The 21,384-nt window shown below is 39.2% G+C and overlaps 1 protein-coding gene across 11 annotated transcripts in view; it reads right to left on the bottom strand.

Annotated features, from left to right (window-relative positions):
• The window catches only part of RALGAPA2 (Ral GTPase activating protein catalytic subunit alpha 2), a 277,139-nt gene that overhangs the window by 128,385 nt on the left and 127,370 nt on the right, over nucleotides 1-21,384 (bottom strand). For all 11 annotated transcript variants that reach the window (XR_006173556.2, XR_010599988.1, XM_042846557.2 and 8 more), the window contains 7 exons: nucleotides 20,622-20,750; nucleotides 16,480-16,608; nucleotides 13,881-13,939; nucleotides 9,513-9,621; nucleotides 2,889-2,999; nucleotides 2,361-2,429; nucleotides 2,057-2,191 (listed from right to left, as the gene is read on the bottom strand). Coding sequence is in view for 9 of the 11 variants with exons in the window: in XM_042846557.2 (XP_042702491.2) it covers nucleotides 2,057-2,191; nucleotides 2,361-2,429; nucleotides 2,889-2,999; nucleotides 9,513-9,621; nucleotides 13,881-13,939; nucleotides 16,480-16,608; nucleotides 20,622-20,750 (741 nt within the window). In the remaining 2 variants the exon portion in view is untranslated. The remainder of the gene's footprint in view (nucleotides 1-2,056; nucleotides 2,192-2,360; nucleotides 2,430-2,888; nucleotides 3,000-9,512; nucleotides 9,622-13,880; nucleotides 13,940-16,479; nucleotides 16,609-20,621; nucleotides 20,751-21,384) is intronic.

Raw genomic sequence — 21,384 nt, forward strand, 5'->3', positions numbered from 1 at the left:
ACTTACTTATGGAAAATTTTGCTAATTATACGTAGTTGTACTGTATTTCTTGTCTTCATTTGATTATTATTGGTATTTGCATTAAATGAATGAGTTCTACAAGTGTCTTAGTATGAGCAGGCATGGAGACTGCTCTTTATTTTGAGTGGGTGCTTGTCCACTGGGAAATGGCCACAAAGCTGAAACTGGCTTTACACAACTGTAGACTTCTATCTCCTCAGTGTTGGTCTTGAGTATTTATAGTGTGTTTTCCTACAGAGCTCCTCTAGGGGGACCTCATTCAACAGTCACAGCTCTGGCAGCAGGAGGTGCATATAGTTTTCATCCAGATCCAACTGTCCTCAAACATGTGTGCAAGAAAGACATAACATTGCCATGGATCTCCTAAGGTCCTCAAGACAGGAACTCCTTTCTTTGTGAAGTTTACTAGTCATGCTATTAGAATACAGTAACTCCTCACTTAACGTTGCAGTTACGTTCCTGAAAAATGCGACTTTAAGCGAAACGATGTTAAGCAAATCCAATTTCCCCATAAGAATTAATGTAAATAGTGAGGGTTAGGTTCCAGGGAAATTTTTTTTTGCCAGACAAAAGGCATTATATACATTTTAAACAAGCAATTTAATACAGGTATAAGTTTTAAACAATTTTAAAGAAAATTTAATACTATAATCATCATTGCTGAGTATGAAGCTTGGTTGAGGTGGTGGAGTCAGAGAGTAGAAGAGAGTGGATTGTCCGGCTGCTCCTCTTGCTGTTCTTGCAAGCACAGGCACTGACTTTGCCGGGGACGGGGGGCTCAACCCTCGGCCCATCCACTCCACCCCTTCCCACAAACCCCACCCTTAACCCGCAGCTTTCCCCTTCCACCTCCTCCCCCTTTACTCTGCACACCACATCCTGCTCCTCTCCCCTTCCTCCCCTGCCTCCTGCCCGTGGCAATCAGCTGGTTTGTGGCATTCAGGAGGCTGGAGGGAGGAGCGGGGACGCGGCACGCAGCCTCTCCCCTCCCTCCCCTGCCTCCAGCCCGTGGCAATCAGCTGGTTTGCGGCATTCAAGAGGTAGGGGAAGAGGGGGGAGGCTGCGTGCTGCATCCTTGCTCCTCCCCCCAGCCTCCTGAATGCCGCAAGACAGCTGATTGCTGCGGGCAGGAGGCGGGGGAACAGGGGGAAGGCGCTGCTCCGTGGGGTCTGCCGGCGGGTGGGAGGTGCTAGGGGGGTGTAGGGGAGCTGATAGGGGGGCTGCCAGCCGTGGACAAAGCAGAAGGTCAAACCACATTATAGGGGAGCATTGCACAACTTTAAATGAGCATGTTCTGTAATGGAGCAGGGACGTAACATCAAAACAACATTAAGTGAGAGGACGTTAAGTGGGGAGTTACTGTAGGTGCTTTCCCTGGTAGGACTCCTAAGCACCTAGGGAGTCAGGACCCTGCTTCTCTAGTGTTTTAAGATCTGTTGGCCAAGGCACTTTCTTTTTTCTCTTAAAACTGCCACCATTTAATATTTTATACTCCAGAGATTGTGTGTGTAACATTTCAGATCTTGGCATCAAATGACTTTTTTTTTTTAAATTGGTATTTATAATGTAATAAAAAGAGTCACGACAAGCAGTGCTCAGAATATGTTGTCCCTTTAATTTTTTTAACTAACCTATACATACTATTTTGTTTAGTTATTTATCCACCCAATGATTGAAGCATTTAAATAATCATTTGTAAGTCAACATGATCCCCAAAACACTACAAACCAGCCCTGAAATTTCAAAAAGGAGCCATTTTAACTCCTTTAAGCTCCAAAGCTACTGAGCAGACCTGTAACTTTCCAGAAAATCAAATCTACCCCCTAAATGTTAGGGGTGACATTTTAATTTGTTTTCATAACTAACCCATGGATTTAAACAACAGTAACTGAAAAACTTCAATGTAATTCAAATGGAATCATCAGTTATACTTCCATAATGCTTCTGTGCCTCAATGATCCAGAACAGGCACATCTTTACACATTTAAAAACTTTGTTAAAAACAATTCATACTGAATTGATCCTTCATACTCACCCTATATATGTAATCCAGTAAGGGAGCTTTGGAGGAATGTTGATCTTCCAGAACAGTAGATACTGGCTCTAGTAAGGTTTTCATTGGTAGTGCCATGCACCAATCCAACAAGCAAAGTAATAATGAAACTATAAACTAAACAGAAACATGCAAAAGAATACATAAGCAATACTCATCAAATTCATCAACATGTATAAATATTAGCTTAATATCTTAAAAATAAGATTTAGGACTAAACGATTTCATTTAATATGTAGTTCAAGAAGCAAAAACAATGATGGAGTTTATGTTTTATGCCACATACCTTTTTATCTGTTTCTACAGAGGAGTATTCAGCACTTGGCAAAAGAAATGCAATGGTGGCCACGAGAATCTGCACAAAAACCAAACCCACAGGCAAACAAAATTACAAAAAGACATTTTGTATCTTTAATAAATACAAGGCCTGAACCACTGACCTTCAACAGACTTTGGATGAAGACTATAAAGAGCTGTTAGCAGCCGTTTTTGTATATAGCATCTGAACCAAACTGAGAGTTCCACATTGTTAGCAGATTCTAGAAATAAATTAGTGCAAATTGGAAAAAATTACACTGGCTCCAGCAAACTATAGCAAAGAACTCTCCTAATAATGATTGCAGAAGGAAGCAAAGAAAGTTAGAGTTCTAAGATTGTAACTTTATGGTAAGCAACAATTCAACTGTGAAAAATAGCATCAGTTGGACATTCTATTAACTTTGAAGCTTTTTCAATTCTATGAACAATCAACACAGAACATCAGATGTGTTATTTTCAATTCCCAGACATGAGTATTTGAAGAGATAAGACATACTTCAGTAATTTTCCTGGATAGAGAGGATTCATACTTCTGAAGCTTTTCCCAATAAGAAACTAGCAGTTGAAGAACATCACAGGCTATCTGAGCTACCAGTTTATTAGAAAACTGTAAGAAAAAAAATAAAATTAAACAAAGTATCATGCCAGAAAAAAATATTCACATATAATAAACAGTAATGTTAGAGTTTCTACTATTTTAAATGGTACTACAGCCATAAAAACTACATTAAAGGAAAATGAAGGTTACTTGCAACTGGAGTTCTTCGAGATGGCTCTGCTTATTCACATTTATGGGTTTTGTGCTGCCTAGTGGTGCTTAACAAGAGAACCTTCTCCAAGCTGTGTCTATTAAAGTGCTCATGTGCCCCCTCCTAGCCCACTCCCTAGTGCCACCGAATGTTCTGAAGGTGAGACTATGTAAGGGGGAGTGCCCTCTACCAACTGAGTTCCTTTCACCAACCCAAGGGACAGAACGAAAATAACTCTGAAAAAAAGGGGAAGGCGGGTGGGAAGTGTGAATATGCAGAGCCCTCTTGAAGAACTCCGGTTACAAGTAATCAACCTTCATTTCTTTTTTTTGAATGGCTTTGTATATTGCCACTTATGGGTAGTTTGATAAGCAGTACTGAAAATAACCTGGAAGAGAGAACAGAGTCCTAAATAAATTGAGAACACGCTGATGTGCAAAGCTCTCTCCTGAAAAGTCAAGGACCCTGAACTATAGGATAACTCAGATGTTGCCCTACCCCAACCATAGTTTGACACATCTCAAGTTATCTTCACTGAAAGTGAAGGGGGATAGAACTGGACACCCCTGAGAATGTTTTCTCTGACTGACCATCACATCAATAATTCCAGAATGTTTTGAGGCATGCTGACTAACATCTGGAGATTGTCCAGATTTGATCTGTAGACCTGAGACAGCCAAAGCTGCATTGGCCTCATTGTGAGTTGTGCAAATGGAGTCACATATGTAGTAGCTGCCATAAGACCCACAAAGAAGGTTACTTTCTGATTTTGACATATTTGAATGTATAAAACATACTGAGCTATTTTTGAAAATCTGTCCTCTGGTAAAAAGGCTTTCCCTGCTACCAAGTCCAATATGGAGCCTATGAATAAAATTATCTGAGTTGGACAGGGATTTGACTTTTTTGACATCCAGGAGAAATCCCAGTTTTGAAAAAAAGCTATGGGGCTTAATAAATCATCACAAACAGCCTTTAACAGACAATCATCAGAATAGGGTAAACAAAAATACCCTGCTTTCTCAATTGAGCCTCCACGACAAAGAAGCACTTTGAAAGAACTCTCGGTGCTGTGGAGGTCAAATAACAGCCCTTTATACTGGAAATGGTGTCCCACCACCACAAAATGAAGGTACTTTTCGATGACTGTGCCAAACAGAGATATGAAAATGTGTCCTTTAAATCAAGAGTCACAAACCCAATTCATAATTGAAAGCAAAGGGATTCTGGAGGCCAGAGTTAACATATGAAACCAAAACTTCAGAATATACTTGTTTACATTTCTTAAATCTAAAATGGAATGAACTCCCCACCCCCACCCCATCATTTTTCAGCACCAGAAAGTACCTTGAATAAAACCCCTGATCTTGCAGGTGCTCTGATACCTCATTAACAGCCCCGACGAGAAGAAATTTCTGTATGTCTGAAAGTAGACTAGCCTTATGAGAAGGTTCTCTAAAAATAGACGGGCAAGGGAAATTGAAAGGGGTAGTTTCCTGAATTGAATGGCATAGTCCTTCTCTATTTGTCAGATGTAATAAGCCTGCATCTGATGATAAAATGGGCTAGCACATCTCCAACACAGGTAGGGAAGGGTCCTGTCTCATTGATTCTAGACTCTCAATCCTCATATCAAATTTGAGGCCTAGCGTGCGACGAAGATGACAGAAAGGTAGCATATTGCTTAGAGTTAGGCCTCGATTTAAAGGACCTTTTCTTATGCTGGCTCTGGAAATACGTAGACTGCTGGTGCTGTTGTAGATGTCTTTGATTTGATAAGAAATAGGCTGAAGATAACTGTGGATAATACAGTCACACCGTACTGGAGACATACTGCATTCATTTATATTGATAGGTATCAAACAATGATCTTTTTTTTCTTTTGCTTTAACAAGTGTATCAAAACCTTAGTGTTTCCTGATATTACCCAAAACATTTTGTGTTCCAAGGTGGACAAAGCAAGTATCTGCATTTCAGTACATTGCATAGCTATAGCAGTATGTTTTTTTCCCACTTTTATTTGTTTCTGTATTGGGTTGTCCTGTAGCTGGTATCAGCTTTTTCTGACAGTCTCTGATAATGGAACTAAAAAACAGAAGGTCTCCTAGTAAAAGTAATAAAGCACAAAGATCTTGTCTTCTTCAGCTTCTCCAGCAACGCATCCGTCTTTTCACAGATTAGACCATCTCCTCTGAAGGGGAGATCCTCCACTTTAATTGTAGTATGACGAGTCAGAGAAGAGGAATGAAACCAAACATGTCTCTTCTAAGTAACTGCAGAAGTCAGTGATCCAGCAGAAGAGTCTGAAGCATCAAATGAAGTCTTGAGAGAGTGCTTTGCTACATTTTGACCCTCCATTAGGATTGCATTTCCCAATCTCTTTTTGTCATTTGGGAAATCCTGCACAAACAGTGCCTTCTTTTCCCACAGGTGGAACTGTTAGCGAGCTATAACAGCTTGGTAATTTGCCACCCTATTACCAAGAGAGGAACAAGAGAACATCATTCTCCCTAGGGAATCAATCTTCTTCCCTTTTCTGCCTAAACAGGTCCAAACCTCAATCTATTACTGGCAGCAGTCACCACCAGTGTAGTAGGTACAAAGTGTGAATGCAAATATGCAAAACCCACTGATATAATTTGTCTATTTTCTTGGAAATAGGTTGGCAAGGGGCAGGAGAGGACCAAGCAGCCTTAGCAGGCTGCAGCAAACTGTCAAGGATTGGTAACAACATCCTATTCTTGGAGGTAGCCCCAAAAATGTAAACACCACATAGGATGTCTCCTGCACCGGCACTAAAGTTAAATGCAAAGTTTACACCATGTGATCCACTAAATCATGAAATTTCAGCATGTCCTCAGAAGGGGAAGAGGCAAAAGCCATTCCTGCATGCTCACATGGTGACAAATCAGGATTACAGTCTGTGCCAGCATGCTCCAATTTTAAAAGAGGAGCAATCTCTTCATCATCTTCTTTAGACAGAGAATCAGGAACCACTGTTTGAGGTGCAGATGGATATAGTGGAATCGGATGCAAGGATCTCTCCCCCACCAAATCCTTTACAGATGAAACATCACCTCTCCATCCATAAGGAGGACAACTGAAAAGTTCCTGTGGTGGCTGCCAACCTGGCAACTGGATATGGGAACATACCTGCAAGAGGACCACCAAATAGAGGGACAAATCGGGAGGAAACAGGTTTCTATTATTCCTCTATTCTCCTCTAGATACAGATCCGGCCTTGGATCCACTATGGAATGCACCAGAGACAACAGATCCAGACAGAGGACAGAAACAAATGGAGAGAAAGTTCTTTGCAGAGAGAAAGCTGTTGGGAGGACGACAGATCAGGAGATAGACTGACAAACTCCTCTATTACTCCCCTTTTCTCAGGTGAAGAAGATGCAGATCTCGGAATGGTCAAAACCTGTCTCTTTTTCGAGACCCTCTGATTCTCCCTCAGATCCAAGGAATGCTCAGAAGCTAAACAGTGCGCATCAGCTACCAAAGTAGAAGTCTACTTTGGAACCGAAGATGAACCCGGAACTGGAGTAGGGGTTACGGCCAGAGCCAGAGACTTGGACAACACAGGATCCAATGAAATACTCAAATTCACCTTCTTGGATCCAGAAGCTGAGCCCAGAACTAGCCTCGATTTTGGTATTCTGTCACATGGGACTTTGGATCTGAGGACTGCCTGGATCCAGAAGGTTAAGCCTCCAGGGCCTCCTTATGGAGAAGCACCTGCAACCAATTCTGCCTCTCCCTGTGAGTTCTGGGCATAAAAATGCAGCAGATGGAACACCCAGAAAGTGAGTTATGCTCTCCCGAACACATGAGGCACCTAATGTCATCTGACATCAAGAAGACAGCAGAGTACAAAGTACACCTCTTGAAGTATCCCAGCTTCTTTGGTTCTGCCATAGCCTGGAACTGAGTTACTAACTACCAATCTATACTTACCACAAACTACAATACTAAACAACTAACAATTCACAATGGAGACATACATCTCCCACCATCCCTGGATCCGAATGGACCGGAGTGGTTCACTTGCATCTAGGCAAGTGGTTGGAAGGAACTAAGGTGGTAAAGGACCTTGTGACCCCTTATATAGCCTCGCCATCAGAATGTTTGGAGACATTGGGGGGGGGGCAGGAGGGGGCATGTGAGCATGCTAATGGACACTGCTTAGAGAAGGTTCTACCATTAGGCACGACTAGGTGGCACAAAACCCATAAGTGGGAATATGCAGAGCCCTTGAAGTAGTAGTTAAGATTGTAAAGTCAAACACTCAAAGTTAGGAAATGTCATAATTAAGATTACCTATGCAATCTTAATGTGGACTCCTTTTGTATATGCAAATCATATCATAACACAGTCTTTTAAATATATGATCCACATACTATTTTTCCACAGGATCCTATTCATCCACTCTGTGAGAATGGTGCATGAGTAGTCTGGTTAGTATGTAGGAGCTATGGAGCATGCTCAGTGCAGATGGACCCTTCAAAGAATTTAGCTGCCAAACTAACAGGTTTCTACTGAGCATGTGCAAACAAGATCATTTCAAAGGCTCAGAAAGTAGCCAAATTACGGTGAATTTTTACAGAGAAGGCAAAAGGCACATCCCTGGCACCAGGTCAATGCCAGTAGCCAAATTTCAAGTCTCTTTTCTATAACACGGAGATGCTAGAGCTACTGAGCTTCTCAATGACACTGTTAAGAATTGTTTTTAATATGGGAAAAACAACATATTTTTCTCTAACCTCATTCTCAGAAACAGCTGAACCATTTTAGCTGAAACTTTCAAAAATAAATAAATAAATAACTATAAAATAAATCAGCCTGAGGCAGGTACCCAGCATGGAATATTTCAGCCCAAATGGTTAAAGTTTGGCAAAGTTATAAGCAACTAAAAACAGGGTCTTATAATGGAAAGTGTCAGGCAATCTTAACTAAAGGCATTGCTACCTTCACCACCTATAATCTCCATTATTTAGTATAGTATAACTAATTATTATGAGTAATTATCATTACTTATGTAGTATAACCATTTCCTGCTTATGACAGGTTAATTTTTTACATGATCTTTTCAAGCTCTGAGTTTTTCACAAGTAGGGCCTCTTAAATCATGCCAATATTTGTGTGAAGCTTTCAAGTTTCTGTTGTTTGACCAATATATCTCTACGCACATAATGAAATTTCAAACACACATAGGTTTATGAAAATTAAAGGCACATGCTAACAAAGATGATCATACTGTGATTATTTCAAAAATTATTACTAGTTGAATAAAAATGAGTGAATTATTTGAAGAGTAAAAATAGAAGATATTTCTTCCACTTCTTCCTTAGATGGCTAAGCCTTACCTATAAGATTTTGAAAAATTATTAAGAATATTTACTAAAATAAAATATTTACTATTTCAAAAGAACTGTACGTTCATTCTGTTCTCTATAAGCCAAAAGAAAATATAACTTTCCAATAACTGCACCAAAATTTGATACAATGAATAACGGTCACTCCCCTGCATCTACCAAATTACCAATCATTTGATATGACAGAAAAGTCATTTAACACCATCTCTAGGCAAGTGTCTCCTACCGCTCATCAAAATTTATTTTCAAATGAATGCCTTGTCTTAGACAGTATTTATACAGCTGCAGGAACTTATCACTCCATAACAAACTCTATTCCTTTGCCACTATGCGTCTTCAATACAGCTGAAGAGGCTGTATCCAGAAAGCAGCTGTACCACACAAAAATAAGAATCTTTTCATGATTCTTTCATTTCCCCTGCTAATATATTAAAGTAAAACTGTTTCATTCATTCCATCTCGACTGATATTAAAGACAGCATCAAGCAACCTGTGACAGAGTGGTAGGAAACTGGCTGATCCAGCACTCTGGTCATTGGTACTCCAATTAGATGCTCTCTAGAGTACTTTGAAAAGTCGGTGCCTTTGCTAACAGTGATATTTTAGATAGTGAGTGAGTGAAAGACAAGCCAGGTTCACTAAGTCTGTGGAGCAGCCGGAGAACATGTGGAAGATCCTGAAGAAAATTTCAATCAAGCAAAAAATAAATTCACTGAGCAGTTCCATGGTCAGCAAATGCCTGATAATCCCCATAACATATAATCCCCATAACATTTAAAAAACAAACTTGCAGACAGATAAAATTGTAAGCATAAAGAACCAAAAAATCAGGATACACAACTGGGACACATCTTGATCCTAAGTCAGAAAAGAATTTAAGTACATGCTTAACTTTAAACATATGCTTGATGAATATTTCAAGTATCTAGAATACCTTGTTCATACAAATGTTCCCTTTGTTAATCACACAAACACAATTCATACTAATACCTTTAGTGTTACACCTATAACATTTATTGCATCCTTCACTTGAGGATGGTTTGTGCACTGTACTAGTTCTTCACATATCCAAACTCCAAGGCAGCAAACAGCTATGCACCTTTTAAAAAGAAAGGGAAACAACTATTTAGTTATAAGCTTAAAAAGAATATCCTCCCTTCCTTAACATTTCTCACTTTCTGAAAAATGTATTTTGGAAGATTTCATAATGATTTCTCAATGACACACTACAGATCTTTTTTACTGACAGATTTTATGGCTAATTACAGAAAGCAACAGAATCAAATAGAGAGTTTGACACTGACTGAATGTCAGTCAACCTGGGACAAATTTTAAAACCGCATTCAGGCTGTCTGTACCCTGAGGGTGTGATTTTTTAGAAGTACTCAGAAGTGGCCTAACGCTGCTCCCCACTGAGGTAAACAGGACTAACTTTAAAGGAAGCAGAATTAGGTAATGCTGAGCACTTCTAAAAACCAACCCCAAGTTTCCCTTTCAGCCAGGGAGAAGAGGAGAAAGGGCCCATCAAGCCACATCTCTCTTTCCTACCTCTTGGCACAACCAATGATTTTGGGAGCAGCGAAGAAAGAAAGAAGGCTCCTTAAACATTTAGGAATGATTTTTGACAAGCAATAGAGGTGCTTGCAAAACCTCTAATGACTATGGGCGGGTAGGAAAATTCCCTTCCTGCCAAAAAGCCCTTATAGATTTTCTATTATTTTATAAACGACAGATGGTGTAATAAAGGTGCAGTACACACAGCAGTGTTGATAACAGACTGGTCTCTGTTTCCTGTCCCCAGCCACATAACACGGGTCAGTTTTGTTACAAAAGGCTATACTCCTGTCACAAGGCAGGACTCCAATGGCTACTGCATCTTCCCATTAAAAAATAATCAACTGTAAATAAAACAATATCAGCCAAAAACATCAACCAAAAATTAATGCAAGAGTAAAAGAAAAGAAAACAAACCCAAATCCAAACAAACTAACAGATATTTAGGATGGAGATCAGGCTAGACAACCATAAGCACCTCCAACAGATGGGAGAACTATTCTGTTTCTTAGCCATCATTTGTTAACTACTGTCTCTGAACCTTGGTGGCTTTCTGACCACGTGGTCACTTCTTCTCTGTTAATTTAACTTTAGCTGTCTATTCAGCACTCAAAACCATTCTTCTGCAATAGCCCATACAACCATGAGGTGTCTCCACTTCCTGGAGCCTGTGCTTGCTGCTCCTGGTATTTTTCACAATCAGAGACTGAGTGGGCATACTTTACTTCCACCAGCTCACAAGCATGATCAGTAGCATTCTAAATGTCCTCGAGAGACCGAGAGACAATGGGCTTGGTTTTGTTTGAATGTCTTCTGTTCCTCCTGTAAGAATGGACTTCACGGATCACTGAGATGTAACACCTTGGTGAGGGAGGTACTGCTCTTACTTCAGCAAGTTGGCAGCCACTTTATATTTGAAACCTTACAGTCACTCTCATTTACAATGGAGATAACTGTTGGGCATTCTTGTTGTAGCCTTCCTCTAGTTCTAGCCTCCTGAAATATAGCTCTTCTGTAACTTCCCCAGAATTAATGGTCTTTGGTTCAAGAAGCTTGTTAGATGCTTTTAGACTTTTATCCACAACTTTCTAAACTGGCGACCCTCCTAAAGTATTATGAGTTGTGTTGTGCTATTTTAACATTGCTAAGTTTTGAACCTTTGAGTTGGCTGCTATTTTTCCCAGCTTTCCTGCCAACCCATCTGACTGCGCAAGAGTAACCTTTGGAAGCCCTTAGGAATATCTAAACCATTGTCTACAAAACTGATCCACGAACTTCCTGGCTGGGGAAAGCCATCAAAGAATAAAATGTTCTTACTAATAATGAAAATATTCCTCCAGTAAAGAATCCTCCAATAAAACTCTAGTAATACATTAACCAAATAAACATTTCCTAGATGAGACACATAAACTTCTCTTTCATAGTATTATATAGTGAACGTAGATCTATTTATATCATGTCATATGACTCATCCATTTAAAAAAAATCAACTCCTAAAAGGATATCTTCATTAATTGAAAACATCTTTTTATTCATCTTAGTGACTAAGCTGCTCCTTCAGATAAGCAACCCTGCCAATTTACCTGAAAAAAGCGTTAGTCTGCTCGTTCTTGAAAAATCCAACATTGAGTGAGAAAGACCTTTCCATCTCTCACCCCATCTTCAACCTTGCTTTCTTAGGAAAAATCATCAAGGATGTAATGTGTTCATGCTTGCAAGATTGGGCCGTACTTGTGATTACAAAAATTATTTGTAGAAGAACTGTATACTGCATTAAAATATATTAGGTCAGATCCTGCTGCCACTGAACTCACGGATAAAGCTCTCGTTGAAGTCAGTGGCAAAGAAAAGCACCGATAGGAATTTTTTTTTAAACTTCTTTCTTTGTCTGGTATCAGTCTTGATTGTTTAAATGTAAAGTTTAGCATTTCTTTTAATTTAGAATCCTTAAAAGAACCTTCGCCCAAAATAGATGGCAAGCTCTTGTTTATAGCTATGATCTACTCCGTGTATTTTCTGACTTTTAATTAAATGTTGCACGTAACTAATAGAATGTTAAAATATGCAGATTTTGAATACTTAGAGATAGATCTGATGGAGTCAAATGCCTCTTTCAAAGCTGTATGTAATATTGCTGTAGCCACGTTGGTCCCAGGATATTAGAGAGACAAAGTGGGTGAGGTAACATCTTTTGTTGGATCAACTTCTGTTGGTGAGAGAGACAAGCTTTTAAGCTTACACAGAGCTCTTCTTCAGCACTGGGAAATGTATTCAGTATCACAGCTAAATACAAGGTGGCACAGACTGTTTATCATAAGTAATTAGCACATATTTCAATGGACCATTCAAGGTGAAGTGGCCCATGAATACCCCTCCAGTCATAGGGGGGAAAGAAAGCAGCTAATAACATCCACACACACACACACACCCCCGCCAACTACCTTCCGCGCCCCTTTACTTTACCCCCTATGACTAGAGGGATGTTAACAGACCACTTTACCCTGAATGGTCGCCCACCTTGTCTCTCTAATAACCTAGGACTGACACAGTTACAACTACACTTTTATCATGGGTAGTCAATAGGTGGACCGCGGGCCAAATCCAGACTGTCAGACACTTTCAAACAGACCGCAAAATCTTATTATTTACTTATTATTATTGTTACTATTTTTGTATTATTTTCTCTGGAGTCTGGACCTTGAATATATCTTGACCAAGTTGAACCTTGACAAAAAATAAATTGATTACCCCTGCCTTTTATCTTTCAAAGTTGTCAGGGCACATGTAAATACATTTGACATCCAGTAAGCCAGGCTGAAAATGTCTTAAGAGTAGACACCATACGGTTTACCTGCTTTTTACATTATTCAGGATGATGTGCTTTGTCTATCAGATTAACCTTTTTAGTAAGAAAATGCATAAGACAGATTTTATTAAAACTAATAGTTGAAAAGGGAAAATAAAGGTTAAAAAGAAACTTTTTGGTTTTATTTTAAATATAAGGTTTCTTTTTTTAGTAAGGTTTTGAAAACATGAGTTGTAGTGATAGACTCAATTTATTTAGCTTAACAACGGGAAGGTTAAGGGGTGACTTGATTACAGTCTATATGTATCTATATGCAGAACAAATATTTAATAATGGACTTTTAAATCTAGTACAGAACAAAATCTAATCCAACAACTGAAAGTTGAAGCTAGACACATTCAGAGTGGAAATAAGGTGTAAATTTTTATCGGTGAGAATACTAAATCATTGGAACAATTTACCAAGTGTCGTAGGGGATTCTCCATCAGTGACAATTTTAAAATCAAGATTGGATGTTTTTCTGATATGCTTTAGGAATTATTTTGGGGAAGTTCTATGGCCTGTGTTATACAGGAGGTCAGATGATCAAAATGGTCCCTTCTGGCCTTGGTATCTATGAATAAGTACAAAATCAAAAAGACCAGGCTTCAAGGTATGTATGCGGGTAACAGTCCAAATTTTGATCTTCCTTACACTGCGACTGAGAGCAAAATTTGGCCCCGCTGTCTGTGCTACAAAACAAAAGTTCAAAAAGGGAACCATGGATATAGTTATTTGTTTACAGGTAGATGAAATAATAGTAATAAAAAGCACCTACAAGAATATAATATTCTTTTACAAGAAATTTCAGTCCAATCCATTTTAAAAACTTTACAACACACTCAGTTTCAAATATCCCCCAAAACACTGTCATCCAACTTATTATTTTTGAACTTATTTCTGTTTCAATTTGCCATCTTAAGACTCCACAGTATTTTCTCTTTCATTCAGGATTTTACCTTGCAGCTTCACTGGGTTCATCTGTGGCATTCTTCAATAGAATATTTATGAGGTAACACTAAAACAATAAAATTCATTAGAATAAACACTTTGTTCCACAAAGAGATTACTTCTCTATTAATTCAAGTGTGTTAGATATCTAATTCGGACTGGGTCACAAGTGAAATAAATTTGGTAGTCTCAGTACACTCTTTCTAAGGGATATTTGTTTCATATCATATTTTGACAAAAGTGAGAGCCACACTGGTGACAGCCAACATTTATAAAATTGGGTGGATGACTAAAGTACCTAAATTCAAACATCAGCATCTAAACTGAAGTCGGTTGATTTTCAGAATTGCGGAGCACCCATTGGTCTCATTGGGAGTGCTCAGCATATCTGAAAAGTCAAAGTAACTTTTAATAGCCTAACTAGGGATTTATGGGATAGATTCACAAAGAAATGTAGGTGTGGTGATGCTGAGTGTCTCCACGCCTAAGCTTTAGGTGCCTAGAAAATTGCTGGGATTCACAAAGCCTGAGTTCAGGCCTAGGCTCCCTATACAATGAATAGGGAGACAGGTGACTCAAAATGGGGTTCACAAAAGCCAGCATGCTAGGCAGCTCCCCGCACAAGCTACTCAATGGGAGATGCCAAGATGAGGGATGAGTCCTAAGCCCCTCTCCCTGAGGGAGTTTGGTGCATAAACCCAGTCTTGAGGGAGGCACCTCCCCATCTTCTTGGCATTAGGCACCTAAGCTGTTTCTGCAATAAGATGGGGATGAGGGGAGGTTCAGAGGAAGAGCTCCCTCCTAACTTTTAGCCCAGTGGTTAGGGTACTCCAGGTTCAAGCCCCGCTCCACCTGAAGAGTAGATGAATTTGAACAGGGATCTGCCACCTCTCAGGCAAGAGCTCTGGGATATTCTTATGTGGTACTCCCTCAGTCTCTCCTGTTGAAGCTGCTCCACTGTGGATAAATAATTTTAAGAAGTCACTGGAACGGGGGACTAGACCCTCGGTCTCCCACCTCCCAGGTGTGGTCGCTAACGCCCAGGCTACAGAGTCACTCTCATGTTTGACCTCCCTCTTCCTCTGGCCAAATGATTCTTTCACTATTTATTCAAAGTGGAAAATCTTCAAGAGGAAAGACTGAGGTACCCCACATTAGAATATCCCATAGCCCAGGGGACTCACCTGAGAGGTTACAGGTACCCATTCAAAACCCTTCTCTCCCTCAGATGTAGGGGATTTGAACCAGGGGTTTCCCACAACACAGGTGAGTACTCTAAACACTGGGCTCAATGTTATGAGGAGGGTCCTCCCTCCCCCGGCCACTTTGTATGAGTCTGTCCATAGGGCCCCATTCTGGTAAGCGCGCTCAGAGCTCCCCTACCAAACTGGGCCTTGCAAGTTAATTAGGCGGAGAAATGCCTGTCTTCTCACTGTTGGTACATTGCTCTGGGACTAGGCATCCAGATGCCTGGCATGGGGCTGCAGTGTGTGTGAGCAGAGGCAGAAACATAGACGCACAGGGAACTTTTGCTGAAAAAATTTAGGCGCAGAGTGAGTTGAGGTGCCTATACAGTGTTTGGAGGCAGCTGAGCGGAGGGGGGCGGGGCGGAGTTTGAAACCCAGTGTTGTCAGACTTTGTGAACTGGCAGTTAGGCACCTAAGCCCTTTTGTGAATCCAGCCTAGGGTGTCTCAATTCTAGGCAGACAGGTCTGAAAATTTTAGCCTACTTTATTTAGTTCAGAAAAGGACTCAACCCTAATTTGGTTCATTTTAATATTTCTCATAACCCCAATAATCCCATAACCTCAAGCCCAATTCATATCTGGTTGAGAATGCAAGAATCTCATACCAGGTGTCAAGGAGTGGGTGTGTGGGGGGGGGGGGGTAGTCTTTCTCCTCTTCCACCACCTGAAGTTCCCTACTTAGCATTTGAAGATTCTACCACATCCTTACCCAAATTCCCCAGTATATTACTGGGGTATCTTATGGCTTTTGTGCAATCTTTCCCACTAGGGTTGACTTCAGTGTAAATTAACATTTTATCACTTGTTTAAAACAAGATGATTATTATTAAGCCCCTATACTGCAAAACATTACACCCATGTTTACAGTTATTCTCCTATGGAGTCCCATTGAAATTAATGCTCTAGGAAAACACATCAGAGCAAAACTGAGTTCTCTCTCTCCAGTAAATGTACATTGTTTCATATTTTAATATAATATGAAAAATAAATGCGTCTCTGTGCATAGCCCAGTCTGTCAATGATGTACATATATCTGTGGAACAGATTCACTACATCATAATAAAAATAAATAGTTTTTTTATAATTTGAGATTAAAATGATTTGACTGACAGAAATGAACAGCACCTGATTTTAGCTAGTTCTCTCTTCTTTAAATTAAAAAATTAACTTCACAAGTCGAAACATTTACACTATATTTTTAGTTCAGTGCTAAAAATGGTCTGTAAAATTAAGAAAGTATCACGTATCAATTAATGTATGATCATTTCTTTAATGCATGATACAAAATAATCAAATTATTTAACCAAATGTAAAACTTCACTAGATTAAATAAGGATTTACTAATATAATTTTACTTTACTTTGACATCTGCAGCTCCTGTGATGATTTCATCAGCTTCAGGGATGGGTTGTAATAGAGGGATTTCTTGGTAGATATTTGGAAAGCAAACAAGAGAACCAAGAATGGTATGAGCTTCTGAGCGAGGGGCCTAAAGGAAAAAATACAAACATAATATATGTTATTTTTCCAATAAGCTATAAAGAGGACATTTTAAAGAATGGTGATACTGTGTAACACTATCAAAGAGACTCAAAGTTCTTTGTACTTGATCACATTTCTCTTCTGCTTTTTTTTTGCTGAATTTGTACAATACATTAAAATATACCCTCAATAGTAATCAGGCATTACCTTTGCATACTCAGCATAAAGTTTTGGTTTTATTATGATACATACTGCTCCTCCCACTGTTTCCTCCTATTTCCATTTTCAAATGGTCTTTAGGGTCAGTAGTTTGGCAAGAAGAGACAAGCAACTGCTTCTGTAGGATCTAGCTCTCTGACTGACCACACTGACCACTCTTGGAAATTAGGCCATTACATCCCACCCCAGGGTTAAATTTTCATTGATCCTCATCTGTTGTTCGTGCACAATGCTTTATTGCCAACTCTTTTGGATAATTCTGTAGTGTCACAGTTCTGTGGTTATCCGTGCTACGTGGAATTGATTCAAATATACATGTAATACAGTAGAACCTCAGAGTTACGAACAGCAGAGTTACAAACTGACCAGTCAACAACCACACACCTCAATTGGAACTGGAAGTACACAATGAGGCAGCAGCAGAGACCAAAAAAACCCCCAAGCAAATACATCACAGTATTGTGTTAAACGTAAACTACTAAAAAAATAAAGAGAAAGCAGCATTTTTAATCAGTATAGGAAAGTTTCAAAGTACGAAGTCAATGTTCAGTTGTACACTTTTGAAAGAACAACCAGAATGTTTTGTTCAGAGTTACGAACATTTCAGAGTTATAAACAACCTCTATTCCTGAGGTGTTCGTAACTCTGAGGTTCTACTATAATAGGAAACTACAAGATGTGCGCTGTGCTTGGTGGACCGATGATAGAGGCATTTAAATCTTTGCTAGCTTTAATTATTTCTCTCAACCAAGTGATGTGGAAGTGCTCAAAATGCTACTTTCATGCAGTATCATATCAATAGCAATTTATGCATACATTATTATGCTGCATTCATTACAAATAAAATACTTGTGGCACGGCTGGAGCACGGGTGCAGGGGGACCGGCTGGGGGGGGACAGGAGGGGGAGGGAGCGGGCGGGAGAGAGAGAGAAGGGGGCGGCCAGGGCTACAGCAGGGGCGCTGCCACGCGGCCCCTCCCGCTGCGCCGCCTCTTGCCGCCTGCCGCAAGGGCTCCGCTCCAGTCGGCGGGGAGGGAAGGAAGAGGACTGCCCTGCAGGGCGCTCTGGTTCTCCGGGCTGCTGCCCCCTACAGGGCGGCCGGAGCGGAACCAAAGAAAAAAAAAAAGGGCGTCCGTGCTTGGGCAGAATGCCGCCTCGATCAATCTGCCGCCCAAAGCACCAGCTTGCTCAGCTGGTGCCTGGAGCCGGCCCTGATTGTAGAATTTGGATCCAATGTTTTAAAATTAGACTCACATGCACTGGATGCTAAAAAGTGACTATACAATTAAAAATTAGAAGCCTATTGATATACTTCGAATGCCCAAGTAAACAGAGAAAGAGACAAATATCACATTTCTCTTTAAATATTTGTCTTTGAAATTTTGTGTTAAATATTCTCTCTTTATACCTCTCTAGGATAAGGGAAACAATAATTATTTACTAAATGTTTCTCTTAACCTAGTTATCTGATACATTTAGGCTAAATGATTTAGCATATATGTTGGTAGTTACTGATGTTTATAATTTGAGCTCAACCTATAAATTGATACATATTTACAATCTCTAAATCTAGCTACCTGACTCTAGGTTTTTAGGCAGTTCTCATCAACATGGTATCTCAGTGCCATAACTTTAACCTAATTAAGAAGTCTGTGCCTTGGACCTCTTATTTTGTTTACTATAACCTCTCTCTTCTCCGGCAACTCCCCACTTACTACCTCTCTCTCTGCATTCCTCCCTCTTCAGGTGCTTAATTTATGTTACTCTCATGCATCTATGACCACATCAAATTCTCCTTGAAGCACTCCACTACTACAAAAAAAGTACTTTACTTGGAAAGAGCCTGTGCTACCTTGCTCCAAAGTTTCTTTCTACACCCCATCTCTATTCCCTAGTGTCCTCCAAATCCTCCCCTAATTTTTCCACTCTGCTTTGCACTCTTTCATGCTTGGAATGACTTGCCTAACAAATACATCCTCTCCCTTCCTCCTCCAAGTGCTTCCTTAAAATCAGTTTCTTCTAGAAATCCTTCCTATCTTGTTTCTGCTCTCCAGTCTCTTCACATCCATCCTCACTTGTTCTGTTCTGTTCAATTTATTTGCAATTTTTGCTATGTCAGTGTTTCTGGCCAGGGAACTTGTCTAATGTATTTTGTACAGTAGTGTAGATATTTATGGCACACTATAAAACAATTTTAATAATGTACAAGACAGTACTGCTTCTATTTGTTATGGGTTTTTTTATGCAAAATAATTTAATGTAAATATTCTTTAGATAAACTTTCTTTGCGTTTGAACTGCAGTGTTACAGAACCAAATTTAATCAAACTTGGTACAGGTTAAAAAAAATTGCTCTTAGGTTAGGGTCAAGCATGGAAAAAGTCAGCCTACATTTTAGGTATTAATTTTGCTCTCTAATCAAATATTTCAATTTATGGCCTGAGCGAGGAAGTTCATATGCGTTGGTATACTTCTGTACCCATGTGGAACTTCCTCGATACTGATGGCTCCAACCTCATGAGCTTTCAGCACCAGGAGCTATGTGCTTTTATATTATGCCCATTGTTGCAGTATCTAAGTGTCACAGTTATGGCTGCAAAAACCGATAACCCAAACTAACCAACCTCCCCACATACGCACACAAAAGGTGTGCATGGGTCTTGAATGGAAATTCAACATTTACAGTAACATTGATAGCATGACACTAGAAGGAGAGCATAGAGCATACGCTAGAGTAGACAATATAAATAGACCAGGAATACAACAAAATGTAAAGCTCTATTCTAATTAAACTGCCCAAGAACACTAAGGACAAATGGATATTTGTGCATTAAGTATATTAATTAATTCTGTAATCTTTCAAATAAAAATACTGCATAGCAAGTATAAAATGGTTTGTGCCATATAGGTCTTTTGTCAGAGGAAGGATTTTTTTTTTTTTTTTTTTACATATTTACATGGTGTTCTGCTGTACTTACTAGCTCTGCAAGCTTTTGTTCAATAATCGGATTGGTTAATTTTTGTGATAACTGTACAAAATTAACAAAAAGTGAACTAAAACTGATGGCTGTAAATCCAGAGATAACCCCCAAAAACTCAGGTTATGGACAGCTGGGGTAAAATGTTTCACCATTTGAATTCCGCTGAAAAAAAGAGCAAGTGATCTTTCTTCTTCTTTAACTCATACTATGTCTAGCTATTGCAGCTAACATACCTCTACACAACAATCTGAAGTTACTGTGCAGAAGAACATCAATAATTATACTAGTTACAATCACAGAGAAAGAATACCCTTGTTCTGATGTCCCATTCTTATGCACTAGTTCTGCTTTTGCAGGCTTGTCAGACCTTTAAACTTATTTTAGCCTGCCAGTAATAGTTTTGTATTTTATTAATTTTTTAAATTAGATTTGATGGTATCTGGTTCATACTGCTATTAACCCTTTTAAAATGTAGGAAAATCTGCATTTGTTATGAGAAAGCTTTGTGTTTTCAATATTCATTTCTTGTAGAAAGCTAATGAGATTCTGAAACCCAAGTCTTGCTTTTAGTGTGTAAATGTGCTGCAATATTAGTGAGGATATGATTTCTCACACTTTGGCCTTTTGATGAAACACCTTTGCAATACTAGTATGTCACCTTATCCTACAATTTCACACATCAGCTGCCATGGTATCTGCCCCGAGAGCCCAGTTTCACATTGCACTAATGAGTCAACACCTGTTAGAGTAGAGAAATCTGAACCTTGTTAGCGATTGTGCACTCTCCTGGGAACTTGGATGTTGAGCATTGTCATACTCACCTCCAACATGTCTGTACTAAGGACTCTGGCTGCAGCTGTGATGAAGTCTCCTATCAGCATTGTAAAACCAGGTAAACCCAAGAAGAAAAAGCAAGATGGGCAGTGTTTTATGACGGTATTTAAAATATCCTGAAAAGAAGGAGACTTCTCTCAATTTTTATAGAAAAAATATTTGAGAATATTTATCATTGTATTTTATAATGATGTTACTGGTAACAGAAATTAAGTGCTAATATTTGATATATAAACCACAAATATACATATAATGGAGCACCCCAATACATTGATCTGGTTTACTATTCTGTCCTCGAGGCGCACACCTCCTAAAATGGTTTCCAATTTCTGTAACATTTCAATTCTTACTCCCTTTGAGAAAAATTCATAGGTTTCTTTATTTAGAAACACATTGAAAAGGAAACATCTATTTATAAGATGATGCATTTTATGTTTATTAGATATACTAAAACATTCAACTGGTTCGTAAGATTATGATAAACAGATATACCATCAGAAATGGACCATAAAATCATTTTATTCAGGCTTCCATAGCTATATAACATTAATGAAATTACACTAGCTGATGTCCTTGTTTCTGAGTAGTTCAAGACAATAACCTATAGCCATTATTAAAACTTTAGTATGACTGCTTCATAGGAATGCACAAAAAGTACCTGGGCATAGAAAAGAAAAAGAGAGTAACCGAGAAATCTTCGTTTAACTTTTACCAGAAATCACACCTACCAGTTATCATAATAAACTAGAT

Source organism: Chrysemys picta, chromosome 3 (genome assembly GCF_011386835.1).
Source record: "Chrysemys picta bellii isolate R12L10 chromosome 3, ASM1138683v2, whole genome shotgun sequence".
NCBI lineage: Eukaryota > Metazoa > Chordata > Testudines > Emydidae > Chrysemys > Chrysemys picta.